Source organism: Borostomias antarcticus, assembly GCF_949987555.1.
Source record: "Borostomias antarcticus genome assembly, chromosome: 23".
Lineage (NCBI taxonomy): Eukaryota > Metazoa > Chordata > Actinopteri > Stomiiformes > Stomiidae > Borostomias > Borostomias antarcticus.
Genome location: NC_140256.1, coordinates 17,170,744 through 17,186,145, shown reverse-complemented (window position 1 = coordinate 17,186,145; position 15,402 = coordinate 17,170,744). Strand labels below are relative to the sequence as shown.

General features: G+C 41.3%; 1 protein-coding gene across 2 annotated transcripts in view; it reads left to right on the top strand.

Annotated features, from left to right (window-relative positions):
- The window catches only part of LOC311324952 (GDNF family receptor alpha-2-like), a 57,543-nt gene that overhangs the window by 15,775 nt on the left and 26,366 nt on the right, over positions 1-15,402 (top strand). For both annotated transcript variants that reach the window (XM_084457564.1, XM_084457565.1), the window contains one exon: positions 353-439. In XM_084457564.1, coding sequence (XP_084313690.1) covers positions 353-439 — 87 coding nt within the window. The remainder of the gene's footprint in view (positions 1-352; positions 440-15,402) is intronic.

Here is a 15,402-nt window from a genome sequence, read left to right as displayed (position 1 = left end):
CAACTGGTTGATTTCAGACAGACCACTTAGGAAGTAGTACTTTAGTTAAGGACTGCTGTAGAATTCAACCTTCACTCAGAGCCAGTATTGACAACCAGGATAAAAGATAGATACAGTACCTAACTGTAAATATATACAGTAGTGTGTCTACGTGCCTCCATATGTCATGGTCAAAATCTGCCCAGTACATTAAACACTTTTAAGGGCTAATGGTGCAGCATGTGGGTGTTGTTTCTCTGTTTCTTATATGATAAATGATAATGCTCTGCACCTGTGTGAATTGTCAAGATATGGACATCACAACAAGGTATCTTATGTCATTAACAACTTGTCACCGTGTCTGTTTTCACAGGTGGAGAGTTCTATGACACGTCCCCCTATGAGCCTGTCATGCCCATTCGTCCCCCTGATGCACTCCGCCTGGCTTCTATCATCTCAGGTAAACACCATGGGATCTCCTATTTCCATTTCCATTTAGCAGATATTACAACCTTTTGCTTGATGTACAGTACATACGAAGTGAAGAGTTGGGAAGAGAGGATGTCTCTTCATATGCCTTGGAGCCTCAAAAAATCTGTCGTTGAGTTAAATCATATACGTATCCGTATTTGCCAGCTATTGATTTTCCCTTCAGTTTGATTTCCTATTTTGTTTGCTAATTAAACAAGTACTCAGCAGGGGAACTATTGATCATGTTTAATTTACTGGTTATTACCAACAAGGCATTACTAATCAATGCAGACCTTATTATAAAACACAGCTACAATAAACTGGTTGGGAGACTATCAGGAAAAAAAATGGAAAAAATCGTGAGATAGGACAGCCTCAGAGTCATTGCCACATCTACAGTATGGGCAGTATGGGCGATAGTTGTTTGGAAATTCAATCGCTTCCTTTCATCCAGTTCTGACAGAAATTGCCGGAGGAAGAAGTTGCAGCCTCATTTACCAACAGCAGTGGGCTGAATGGCAGACGAGCCACGGTGTCTTCTTTCACTTGGCCGATGCCTCTCTCTTTGTTTTATGTCTTGGATGTTTTATGTCTTGGAGGTACAAGAAAGACACGCTTTTTGCATAATCCCTTTAGTTTAAAATCACCGACATTCTTGTTTTTTTCAACATAAACAGGGTTTTGATAAAGGGAAAAGGCAGAGCAGCTGGCAAAATTGAAACAGGCAGAGACACTTTGATTATTTTGGAGTTTGGGGTTGTAAAAGAAAATCCCTGATTTAACTGCATATCCCATACCAGAGAAGCCATTATGCACTTTTAGTATTGCAAGTTGTTACATTTTGAAATTTTTTAACGTGTCCACTGAACATTACATAGAATACAGGAGACCATGCAGCCTGCATAGAAGGAACCTTAGAGAAGCATTGTTTCTGGGGTGAACTCTCTCACTATTAAAGGTGTACTAGTAATGCAAGGTGCACTCCTGGTATATGATATACCTGAAGAATATCAGTCTACATCTGGGACTCATTAATATGTCCATTTAACTACAGCTGGTTCCTCCCATCTCTCAGGGAGAAATATCTCACTTGCTCTCCTAAATCTATTTAGCCCCGAGCTTCACTCATTATTTATAATTTCTGAGGACAGAATAATTGATCATGGTGAGAGAAGCCCACAGGCGAACAGATAAGTAATTACATCGTTGTTCTCTGGAAATACTTCTTATTCCAACCTCACACACAAGTATGCTTAATCACTTTAAGAACAGCAAACTGAACTGAGGCTCAGGGAGTGTGATATCTCACTGTGTTCATGGGCACAGTGGAACTCTCTTTCTCCCTCTCCAGGAGGAAGGTCGGAAAATTGAAAAATAATCTCCACAACTTTGGTTTTTAGTCAGAGAGATAAGGGCGGCACGATAGATGCCTCTGGTGCATACCAAAGTAATAAAGCTGACGGCGAGAAGAGAGTCTGCATAGATGACCATTTTCTTTCTTTAGTGTGTAGCTAGTTACTGTAGTCGTCAGTAGCATCGCTCAGTAGTCCTACACTCATGAGGGTTACTGTTCATAGAATTACAAGGCTCTGCCAGATGTGAAATTACTAAAGTTATCATAGACTGTAATTTCTATTATATTTTACCCAAAACGAATTCTGTCCCTTTGACCCAGTGTTGAGCTAATTAACTTATTGAGAGCAGAAGCCAGGCTAAAAAAACAACAATGTGGCCCGTCCCTATAGGAATTCAGTTTGACACCCCCTTAGTTAGACCTCCTAACACTGCACGCTAAGCCTCTCACCTCCGCAGTGCGTGCCCACCGTCCAATTAAATGTAGAAACCTATTTCTACACCTGGGAAAAAAGCACCAGTGCACCAGCCGTGCTCAGCATGCAGTACAACACAGGACATTTTTACCTTGCTTTCATAAAAATGACTGTTCCATTCGATGGTACACCGCGACCCTGTTGTGTGGTCTGTGTGCATGTGTGTGTGTGTTAACCACACTGTACTTACTACATGTGCTTTATAGCCAGTTTATAATTCACAATTAAGTTAATGTTGCTTCCTTGTTGTCTCCATGGACTGATAATGAGAGTTAGTGTGCCCATATTAGGCAAATCCTTTGTTGCTGTCAGCGTTATTCTAACAAGGTGGCATTAAACTGAATACTGAATAATCCTCCATACATGGGCCTGGCAATTAGTTCATTTTGTTGGCACAATTAGGGATTCTTCTGGGACGTTTTGGGAATATGTGTAGCGTTGCCAGCATCTTGATATACGCAGATTTATAGAGGCTCGCATGCATGCTCCGCTGCTATGGTACTTGTATCAGATTTGATACACATGGTTGTCAAACATGATTGATATTTGAGAGAATTATATTGCATGACGGCTGAAATTGTCAATTGCAATCAGAATATTAAACGTAAAGGGCCACACTCTAAACCAGGACAGGTCTAGCCTGGCTTATGTGCGTGGCTGACTTGTTTCTGTTCAGGACTGGTAGGACGAAAGCTAGTCATGCCACTGAAATAGCTGTGAATCGAAATTACATGAAATAATGTCTGATAACTTAAGATAGGTCTTGTCGCCTGGACACATCAGTTCCAATGCTTCCAATGCTAATCCAGCACAATAAGAAATAAAAGAAAAACCAGAAATAGTCCAAAATAAACCAAATCCTCCTCCATACTGTTAGCGGCCCGACAGTGGAAAAACAGATGGTAACGGTTCTCACGAGTCTGGGACAGAATGGAGTCAAACGAAACTGCCTAGTAACCGTTCGGCCCGACAGTGGAAAAACAGCTATAGTCTTTGATGTTCTGGGACTTTGATGTTCTTCGTCTTGTGGTGGCACAATCAGTTTTACACAGTTAATTCATCAGCAGAACAGACTGTACATTTCTTTAAAGATGAAAAAAAAAAAACGTTTTGTTCCCATGGGATCTCTCCCGTCTCTTCCCTGGTAAATACATGCAAAGTATAGCCTATAATGGGTAATTACTGAGACACATATTGTAGGTATAATTTCAAAACAGGAGTATTTCATATGTTCAATTACTGCACATAAATTCAATAACAGATATAGAACCAACAGGTAACCACATTTTTACATAGATTCTATAACATCCAGTGACAAAAAACTATCCACACCACAAGTTTTGCGGGTTTTGAACTCGCAACGTTCAGCATGGGAGACGAGCTCCTTAACCACTAGGCCACCAGAGCCCTTGTTCTGGGACCACTGCCTCTTGTGGTAGCAACATAGAACTGCAGATCAACAAGAGAAGGGACAGAGAGGGACAACCCGACATTTGCTCTCCATGGTGGGCTGGCTTACGCACAAAAACCACTGAAACTGGCTCTGAGATCCTGATCATGCACAGACCCGAAGCGTGTGTTGAACCAGTTGAATGTAATGTGATCTCTCTTGATTAGTAGCTAAGCCATGCGAACTGCTTTGCAGCTCATCCGATGACAGCTTTGTTTTAGCCAAAGGCCGTTAACTAGTTGTTATTCATGAAACAAGAAATCCAATCACCCCAGAATCCACCTGTTCTTCTTTGCATACCTGCATCTGCCTAGACTGCAAAACCAATCAGGTTTCCCCAACGTCTCCAATGTTGCATTCATGGTTCATTTTTTAATGATTTGATTTTGTAGCGAGTAATGATAGAGTTTTGCCAGGAACTAGAGAAATAGTTGTGGAGGGGAGTTGTTGACGAACTCAATATAGCTGATCGATTAAAATTTGTATGACCCTCCCCTGGACTCAAATGGACAGCGTAGAGTTGAAATCAATTTGTGAGATCCATATCGTCAAGTCTTTGGCAACAGGAGTCTAGACTCTTAGTCAAAGACGCTCTCTAGAGGCCATGTGACGAAGTGTACTCCGAAGCGTGCCTGCCTGCCTGCCTGACCTGAATTTGGCTGGTGATGCCTACGGTGCTGTGCAACGATGGGAAAAATAGACCTTTCCCTGCTACTGGATAAAATGAGCAACTGTCATTTTATATTCATCTCAGGCCCCATTCCAACTTTGGGGAAAGGAATCAAGTCTTTTAGGAGACTTCTTGGCCTGAATATATGGCTGACATTGGCATGCCTCACCCAGGGGATAAAGTATCTTTCAATTCCAATATCTTTTGGAACTGCACATTTCAGACCCAATGGGGCTCATGCAAACATCACTGGATCCAGACTGCTTGTTGCCAACCTACATCATGCTCCACATCACCCAAGGCATTCAGAGGATTTCTCTGTCCCAGCGAGGGACCAAACAACACCCCCCCCCTACCCACCCCCAACCACACTCACCTATCAGAGAGCTACTTATAGCCGGCACGCTGAAGCTCAGAGAGACTCTGTACAGGCCTGCAGCATGTGTGTTTAAACCAGTCGAATGTGATGTGATCTCTCTTGATTGGTAGCTAAGCCATGTGATGCTCATCCGATGACAGCTTTGTTTTAGCCAGAGACCGTGTAGGGGATTTTCAGGCAGTGAGAACCGATCAGGCAGATGATAAATTTGCTGTTACGAGACTTGGTGTTTTATTGACAAACCATCAACCAACACATTCATCCTGGGTCAACTGCAGTCAATTGAAGCTATGATGAATATCACACATAAATATTTAGATAAGAACATATTAATACAGTGTGACTGGACAACCAGAGGGGTGCACAACTGTTTGGATTACTGGAAATTGTCATGAACAGTCACAGCGAGCCTAAATCAAGAGAGAAGTTGGCTAAAGCGTCCAGCTAAATAGGACAAAATACAACCAAACTTACAGCCTTAGCAGAAACAAGAAAAGAAAAGGCCTCAACCTACAGTAGGAAACCTGATCATGTAGACCAGCGTGCAATTTAATACATTAAATTATGTCATTAATGACCAAAACCCACAACAACCACTTACTAGTTGTTATTCATGAAACAAGAAATCCAGCCTAGCTCCCCCCAGAATCTCCCTGTTCTCATTTGCATACCTGCCTCTACCTGGAATGCACAACCAATCAGGTTTCCCCGCAGTCTCCGACATTGCTTTCATGATTCATTACCTCAGCCCCAGCGACAGCGCATGTTTTGGATGGCGTGCGTCAGTGTGTCTGTCTGTTAGCAGGATTACGCAAAAACTACTGGACCGATTTTCACAAAGCTCGGTAAAAGGGTGTAGCATGGTCCAACTTAGAACTCATTACATTTCGGAGCAGATCCAAAGTACGGGGAGGGTCCACGGGCAGCCAAAACATGGCCGGCCATTCACCTCCATTAATTTTTTGAACCATGATTACACAAAAACTACCTGACCGATTTTCATGAAATTCGGTTGAGGGTTGTAGCATAGGCCAACTTACAACTTAACTCCGAATCACGGGCCGGATCCACGAACGAAAACTTAGAACGAAGCCGGCTACCTGTGTGAGGGAGCTAGATACACAGGGTTTGGACTAGGGTGTGCGGGGGGTGAGCCCGGAGTGCACTGCACTGGCCCCCGCTGGCTGTGACCCGAGGGGGGCGCCACAGAGCCGGCCAAATACAGCCACCCATTCACCTCCAGTCATTTTTAACTCCGCTCCAGTGAATCACAAGCCACACAAACATGGCCCGGACGGCCATTTTTTGGACTAGTATTACACAAAAACTACCAGACTGCTTTTCATGAAATGGACAGCGTAGAGTTTAAATCAATTTCTGAGATCCATATCATCAAGCCTTTGGCAACAGAAGTCTTAGTCTAGACTCTTAGGGGCAGATGTACTAACATGTCAGCGCCTGTTTTTGGCGTTATTTAATCGCACCATGCGACTGACAACATGGCGAGGTATGTACGAACAGACTGCACATGGGTCAAACCGCATTCTGCCTGATGCAGGGCCACAGAAGGGCAAGTTGCGCTTTCCTACTCATGCATATGCATTCATGGGAGGGTCGAGGGAAAGGTGGGTGTGAACACGTACAAAACGTGGAGGAGATGCGCAAGGAGAGATTGATTAATATCCCGTTGTATGTATGAAAACAGCGGAGTAAAGCGCATGTCTGTTTCACTCTGATATTTCTCAGCCTTTGAAAAGAGTGTGTAATCCAGTTGCGCATAACCCACCAGTCTACACATAACCATAACCCCTGTTAATTATGAACATACAGTTTTATGAACCGCATACATGTGGGGCAATTATTATTAAATATTTTTGATAATCCGATATTCGAGCAACACTGATATGAGGTCACATAGCCCACTAACCAAATTGGTCTCAGATACTGTATATGTATGATTTAAGGGGAGACACTACAGTCAAAATGGTGTTTTCGATTCTTGTACTATAACATGTATACTATCACTACATTAACAATGAAATGGGGAGACTTGATTATTATTTTTTTTTACAATTGTTGTACCTGTGAAATAAGCATATGAATTCATAATGCTTTTCTTTATCGGCCATTTTCTTAAAATTACGTTTTTTCAGTACCTGACGTCACTCGGTTCCTGCTATCTCAACTTCCAGATCAGGTGCATTCACTAAACTTTACATACTGATTCTCAGATGTATTCTGCAAATATTTACAGCTGGAATTGTGAATATCTTGTTGTCTTTTCATTTTAGGTTGCGTTTCCTGTCTAAAAATATGTCAACATTTATTTTTAATGGGTGTATGCAGTTTTTTTTCAATATCTCTTGAAAATAAGCTTGTATTCACAAACCCAGCTGAATATATTGAAGTTTTTAGTATATTGTCAAAACAAAAGTAAAACTTTAATCCTGACGTTATCCATTGTTTAGATAGTAGGTACCGAAATATATGCGAATGTACGCATATTTAATGAGTTATTGCCTAATTTGCATACCTATAACTTTTTTTTTAGAGAAAGTGTAATACAAAAAACATTTCTCTTGATGTGAAGAATAAACTGGTAAAAATTCTTGAGTATATCTTTAAAGGAAAAAACAAATCCTATTCAACTGTAGTGTCTCCCCTTAATTAATTTAGATTATATTATTATATATTTAGATTCTTTGTGTATTAAGGCCTGGAATTATTCAAATGCATTAAATTACGATTATAACATGGATTAAAACTGGAGCATTCACAGTGCAGACATTTATTGGTACCATTCGGGGCAACAAGGTTTTGTAAACAATTGCCTTTAGAAAATGAATACAGTAGGAGCCCACTCATCCGAACTTCAGAGATCCGAACCTCCTGGTCTACAGGACAGGCTTAAATACAGTGAATACAGTAGCCTATCGATGCAGCGTAGGCCTCATTTGAGAATAAAGTACTGTATTTGATCAAAGCACACACTCAAGTGGAAATTTGTTTATTTTATTCTAGGCAACTGTAGGCCTATTATAGGCTAGGCTATATGAGTTGTTGGCTATTTGATTACAATTTTGATGCATTTTCACAAGTAATTAAGGGTATTTATCGGTCTATTATGAGTCTATATGAAACAAGTATAACACTTATTGAATTTGGTGCATTTTAACATAAGTTTCAGTCATCCCGACATTTCAGACATATGAACGCCCTTCGGTCCTGTTGGGTTCGGATAAGTGGGGTCTTACTGTAGATGCCAAGGATAGCCTACAATGCACTTGCAAATAAGACTGACTGAATGCCTTGTGCAACAGCTGTTTCATTGTTAAAAATATAGGTCTATATTTTCATGATAGGATAGATTTTTGATTTTTTGTTTGTCAATATTACCTAGCCTACAGTATACAGTAGCTAGATGTTTCCGTGGCTTGCCTTGCTACACTAACTTGCCACTCGCCAGCAACGAACTTGGACTAGGATATTGCAAAACCCCTTCCCTGGCGACAAGTTAATTCATATTACATTACATTACAGTAATACAATTAATACAAGTTATTTAGTATACACTTTTATCCAAAGCGAATTGCATTTAACGTAGGAAAAGCCAATGTACTACTACTTGCCAGAACTCACAAGTGCATCTCCTTTCTAAAACTAGTGACTAAGAGCATAATTTAGTGCTGAAGGCAAAGTGTAAGAATAGCAATCGAAAATACAATAGGCGCTCAAGAGGGAGGATCGATGTAGTACTTCTTGAAGAGATGCGTTTTGAGCCTGTGACGAAAGATGGGCAGTGACTCTGCTGGCCTGACATCAGTGGGCAGTTTGTTCCACCACTGCGGGGCCAGGACAGATAAGAGCCATGACCGTGTTGATCGACCGCAGGGGCCTCAAGGGGCAACAAGTCACCAACCTCATGTGGTAAGGTATCGTAGTAGCTTCTTTTTGCCTTCAGAATCCCGGAACCCTGCGGAGTCTGCATGCCTGCTGATGTCTCTCACCTTTGTTTTCCTGCACCTTGCGTTTTGCACTGTTTTTCTCCATTAAACCACTTGCTGGGCTTTGCTCCTGTCCTCTGCCTCTCGAGTTGTGAGTCTAAAACCAACAAGGTCATAACAATGAAGTTGTATGCAAAAACAGATTGCAGCCATTTTCTCTACACAGTTTGAGTGTAATGACTTTGACCTGGGTGGATTTACATCATTTGAATACCTTGCTCTTGAGCTCAAGCAGAATTATCAGTGCTCATTATTACAGCATATCGGCCACCAAGATATTTATCACTATTTCTACAGGAATTCTCAGAACTGATCTCACTTGGTGTCACTAGATATGATAGATTAATCTTGAATGGAGACCTGAATATTCATGTTAATAAGAAGGATGACTCCAAAGCTATGCAGCTTATGAATCTACTGGACTGAACGTTCGTATTACCCAACATTTAAATGGAGCCACTCATTGGTAACACTCTATATTAACAACAACTGGGTTAAGCATTAATAATGTTTCAGTAGTTGAATCACCTATTTTTGACCATCATTGTGTTTTTTGATGACAGCTTACAGTATGTTGTCAGTTGTCTGGAAAGGTCGGTTGGTCTCTCTGACTGTGTATTAAACTGGTTCAGAACATCCATCAAAGGCAGCAAGTTTTACCTCAGGCTTGGAGATCATGTGTCTGAGAAACATGACATGCTTCGTGGTTGCACAAGGGAGCTGCCTCGGTCCATTATTTATTGTCACTAGGATACATGCTGCCTCTTGGGGACATCATTAGAGAGTACAATGTATGTTTCCATGACACATACTGTACATCTCTGCTGAACCAAATGATGCTGCAGCTATAAACTCCATTACTACCTGTCTTTTGGCAATAAATAGAATGAGCAATAATTTTAGTTAAACGAGGACAAAACTGAAATCCTACTAGTTGGCTCTAAATCAAAAAGAGAAATGTTGTTTCAGACTTGTTTTGTTACAAGTCTCAGTGTTAGATTCAGATCTAAGCTTCATATCCCATGTTAACAAGGTGATGAAAACATTTTTTACACCTTAGCTAAAGTACGATGGTCCATCATTTATAAATCAAGAAGATATACCAGACTCACTAGACCCACACCAGTTCATTACAGTACAGAGCCAACAGGTCTGTGGATGATGACATTTCACTGGCCCTACACTTCGCGCTGGAGCACTTGGACAAGAAAAACACCAACGTCAGGATGCTATTCTTTGACTACAGTTCTGCCTTCAACACCATACGCCCCATCAACCTGGTCATGAAGCTCAGAGGTGTAGGCCTGAGCAGCTCCTTATGCAACTGAACCCTAGACTTTCTTGCAGAGAGACCAAAGGTAGTGAGAATAGGCAGCAACACCTCATCCATTCTAGGCTTGTGTCACAGTTGTCGGTGTTGCTGGTGTTACTCTGTATCAGGGCCATTGCCAAGAATTCTGGCCCCCCTTAAAGAATAATGGTGTGGGCCCCTACCAGGGGTGAAAATTAACTTTTTGGCTCACAGTGAGTCACCTTCCAAGGGGACTGTAGATGAAAAAATCTACCGGCCAAGTATTTCTTTTTTTTTTCAGAGAGCCTTCCGAAATCTAGTCGCCAATTGGAAATGTTACCTGCATTTGGCCGGTGGAAGTTGTTAATTTTCAGCCCTGTCCCCTACCCCTCCGACTTTTCGTCACCACTTTTTTCTAGCCTTTTTTTTAATATTATGTATAATTTTGTAATTATTTTTCTGTTTCTCCATGTTCTTTTTCCGATTAACCTCTCCATAGACATTTACTTGTGTACTTCCTGTGCTTGGACTGTCCCTGTCTGTAGCAGTTTCATGACTGGAACTACTATGAGCCTCTTCACTCCCTTCACTCTCTGTTTCTAACTGGCTAGGACCTGGCTCTGTAGACTGTAAGAACAGAACAGTATCTTCTTAAGATTTGGGAATAAATCTATGTAGCACTGTAGAGTTTACAGGAAGCTGGCTAGGTGGCTGTTGATTGGCTAATAAACACCCATATGCTGTTACAATCGCCCCTGGACATGGCGGCAAATGTAACATTTGACTTCTAGTGTGTCAATCAATATTGTGACTCTAGCATTGCTTGTAAAAACATTTGTTGACTGTTAACAGGTAGAACACAGATACAACTTACCTACATACAAATTGTATCCAAATAGTTCAAGAGGTTTTTGAGTAATGACATCAAAACCAAAAATTGTTACAATTGCCCCCGGTCTCCCCTATTTATTTGGACAGGAAGTAGCTGGGAAGCTAGCTAACATTAGCCACCTCACTAGAACAGTGCAGTGGTTGAGGCTGGCTAGCGAAAGCTAGCTTACTAGAACTGTAGTAGCTGTCTAGTTAATGGTAGCTAACGTTATCTAGCAGCTAGCTTACCAGAACAGTAGTTGGCTGGTTGCTAGCACTGTAGCTAGGCCTATTAGCTGTCTACTGTAGTTAAAGGAGTAGTTAAGGGAAAAATCATGCTTAGCCCTGTTTTAAGGTTACTTATGATCATATACAATGGTTCAGATCAAAAAGTTGACAAAACTAGCACTTTTGAGAAAGTCTGATAATTGCTCTACCACTGTTTTGGTCATACAATGGATGTGGGTGGGCACCGTGAAAAATCATTCAAAAAACATGTTAAACTATCAATTTCAAAGCAGAATAATTTCGTCATAGAAAGAGGGACCTCTTGTTTTTTTGTGGGCCCTGCTTGCTTGTGGGCCCTTATAATCATCATCACCTTTCACCGCTAAACAACGGCGCTGCTCTGTGTTCAGGCATAAACTGTGTATTCACAGAGTCATTACTTTAACACCGACACACCGGTGTTTTCCGCCCCCACAGTCGTTTTACCTATTTAGTTAATTTTTGTATATCAGCGCTCACTCATCGAACTCAAACAAGTGTCTGTGATCTGCCCCTCCGCGGACACACACAGCACAGAGCGGAGTCTAGAGCAACCAGATATCAGTTTCAATTCACGTGAAGAGAGTAGGGAGAGGGCAGGGGAGTTTATGGCCAGGGCCAGATTAACGTACCATGGGCCCCGGGGCTACAGCCCCCCCCCCCCCCCCCCCCCCCCCCCTGCTGCCACCTCTGCCCCCATTTCTGTCTCAACAAAGTATGATCTACAGTATGTACATTGCACAGTAATCTACACCTGTCCTATGAAATGTGCCACATGTATCTAATAAACGTGACTTGTGTCCATCGGATGCTATCTAGCTGTGAGAGTGAGATGCTAACAACCAGTGGATCACCTGTCGACAGGTCAAAATCGTTATTAGTAGGCTATAGAGCTTGTAAGTCAAATACGTCACAAGCCACGCCCATCGTTTTCCCGCCGATTTGTCTATGGGGAAATTAATGGGGAAATCTTCAACAAGTGATAACTTAAGTTAGAAGTCGGGAACCAGCCACCTATTTGGCGTCTCATAATTGTGTTATATATTACTCACAAAATATAGCATTAGCAGCACGACTTATCGATGATACGTAAAAGGTACAACGTTGTAGTACAACAGTGTACAATAAGAACTACTCTTCCCTGCTGGCCTTCCTGCCCACGGTCCCACAGTTATGACGTCAGTCCACGTTTTGAAAAGGAGCACTCAACAGAGGCATTGGTTACAGGGAGAGTTAAGTAAATCCTGAAGGCTAAAAACAGATGACGGGTCCATCTTCCTTATTAGTTTAAGCAAAGCCAGTGCACTTTTATGTTCTTTGTTTATGATGAATGCTTTGAACTGCTCTATCTCATCAACAAAGTCCTCCTGTAAATCTGAGTGGTATTTCTTCTGAAGCAGTGTAGCTGCTGAACAAAGGTCTTGAGATGAGAGGGTGTTAATTTTAAACCCAAAGCTGCTATTCAATGCATTATAGGATTCATACCTCCAGTCTAGTTCTACAAGTTTATCATTGATCACAATGAAAACATCCACAAAAAGCACCACCTTGAAATGAGACTAGACAGGCTAAATTAAAACTCTAGCATGCCCTAGCTATAGCTAAAGTTAAATTAATAACTAACTAACTAGCTAGATAGCTTCCTAACAGGAATTGTGCATGATAGGAAATGTTAATTGGTTTGGGACTGTCATTATTGTTTCCATAAATTAACTACTGTTGTCGAGCTAGTTAGCTAGTTAGCTTACCACCTAAAACCTAGCCTGTTAAGATACCACACACACACCCACCTAAGGACCACAATAGAAATAAGCTCCCAGGCTTTATTGTGTTTTATCATTTTGCCAATTACATACTTTTTATGTTTGATTCTGTCAATAAATATGTCAATGTCAAACTATCGATTACACTAATGAAATTATACTAAAGGAGACGAAGGGAGTTGCCAGCTGCCTTGTGTAACTAATTATATTAAAGGTGAAGGCGGCGAAGGGATTCCCTTAAGAATTTTATCTTCCACCTTATTTCCCTGTTTTTATATGAAGCACTCTGTGCATGTAATTTGTTTGTCGAAAAGCACTTTGAGCTGCATTTTTTGTATGAAAAGTTGCTAAAATAAAGTTTATTATTATTATTATTATTATTGTTATTATTATTAATATTATGACAACTACTACTACTGAAGCGCAGCAAAATGGGGCTTGGGAAGACAGCAGTAGCTGTTCATAAGCAACTCAAGTATTTGGCAAAATGTTAACATGAATGCAACAAAGCCCCCGTCCTGTCCCGTCTCCCCCCCCCACCACCACCACCCTTCAAACATACACATAGACACAAACCCAACAATACTCCATTTCCAGTTTCATGACTTTTATGATGTACTGAAATGTTCTGGAACTCTGATGCAGATTCATTTGAACCCATAGAAACAGCTTAGCCAAAGTCAACCACCCCACTAATAAAATATCTTGATCCCCAATAGGCACAATCAGGCATAGATAGGTGGCATGTTTTTCTGCTGGTGGCCCTCTCAACTCTCTCCTCCCACTGTGACACAGACATGAGCTAATGACTGATGAACCCTTTGACACAGAAAGGCTTGACATGCTCCTAGTGGGACTAACTAAAGACTTTCTAACAAGCTCTCGCACATTCACCAGGGCTATATTAAATCCAAACTTTGGCACCCGTCCTAATTACTGTGAACAAACCCGGAGCCAAGAGCTCCGTGTAACCTGGGCTGAACCCCCCCCCCCCTCGCCTTCCCGTCCCTGGAGTTCAAGATGATATATGAAATGCAGGATTCAAATAAGGCAGAGGGAGAGCAATTACTGGGGAAGCAAGATCCCTTACTCTGGAAAATGCCTAAATCCAGATCCTTGCCTCAATGTGCACCTCCCATCTCTGTAATGAAAATGTTTTTTGCAGTAGGATGGCTATCACACGGTTCTAATTTATGACATCCATGGAGGAGACCCATTTTAAAATCCTGTTTAAACTGAAGACAAAAAGCATAATTACCGTGAAAGATGCCTTTACTCTTGTTTACATTGTAAAGGGTTTCGTTTGTACAGTTGCTCAGAAACCTCAGTTTCCTGGCACAAGACAGGTATGAAGAAACATCAACCCTCCTTTTGTCTTGTTATTTGGAATTATGTACTTTGTTCCCAAGCCCAATTAAAACAATACATGTGCTGCAACGCACTGCAAAATAAACAAATCCCAACACTGTAATTTTCCTGCAAAACAATTGAGCTACAGAAAAAAACATTGTTTTGTTTTGTTGTTGTTTTCCCCTCTGAGTATAGGTTTGCACAAGAGCATGCAGCTCTAGTTAGCTATTGTCCTAGTCTGACTCTCAGACTGAATTGCCATTTTGTTTCACTTCATTATTTAGTTTGAACAAGCTCCAATTGCTGCCATGTTCCGCGATGGGCGTTGCCGAAGGAGTCCTCAGCGATTAGTTTATCCCCTAACCAATCACGTCACACAGTGTTATTCCGTCATCAAATTCAAAGGACGCTGATTGGCCTGGTTGGAATTCCAACCGAGAAATCATTCTGGCCTAGAGCCTTTGCAGACCCTAAATCGCATTTCGAAGATTTGAAAGCTCAGATTCAGGTGCTGGAGCCAGGCTACTATTGTCCCACAGTGTTGGCTACACCAGAATCATCAGGGTGGTGTGGTGACTAGCTGTACTTGTGGTATGCAGGAGACCTGGGTCGAAAATACCTTTTTAAATACTTTCAATTACATTAGCATTTGCTTGAGTCTGCCAAGAGTGTCAAACAGGTGGAGTTTGCATATCTGCACCACAAAAAACATTAGTTAAAATACAATAAATAAATACAGAATTTGAGGAGAAATTACTTAACACTAGTGAAATTATCTCTTCATGCAGCAAACAATCTGGTAAAAAATAAGATGGTTTGAGTCTAGAAATAAGATAGAAACTAGTAAATAACTTTTAAAACCAGATAATTTATCAAATATTTCCAAATCTAAGATTTTAAATCTTGGCAAGTACAGAAAAATTTGCAGTGTGAAAAGAGAACAGCTCACTGGTCATTGTACCAGACCAGAGGAATGCAAGCACAGTATTTGAAGTAGTCTTGGGACCAAGTTATGGTGTGCAGTTCCACCTAGGGACAAACAGTGGTTATCTGTGTGGTGCCACATGTGTGATGGTGAG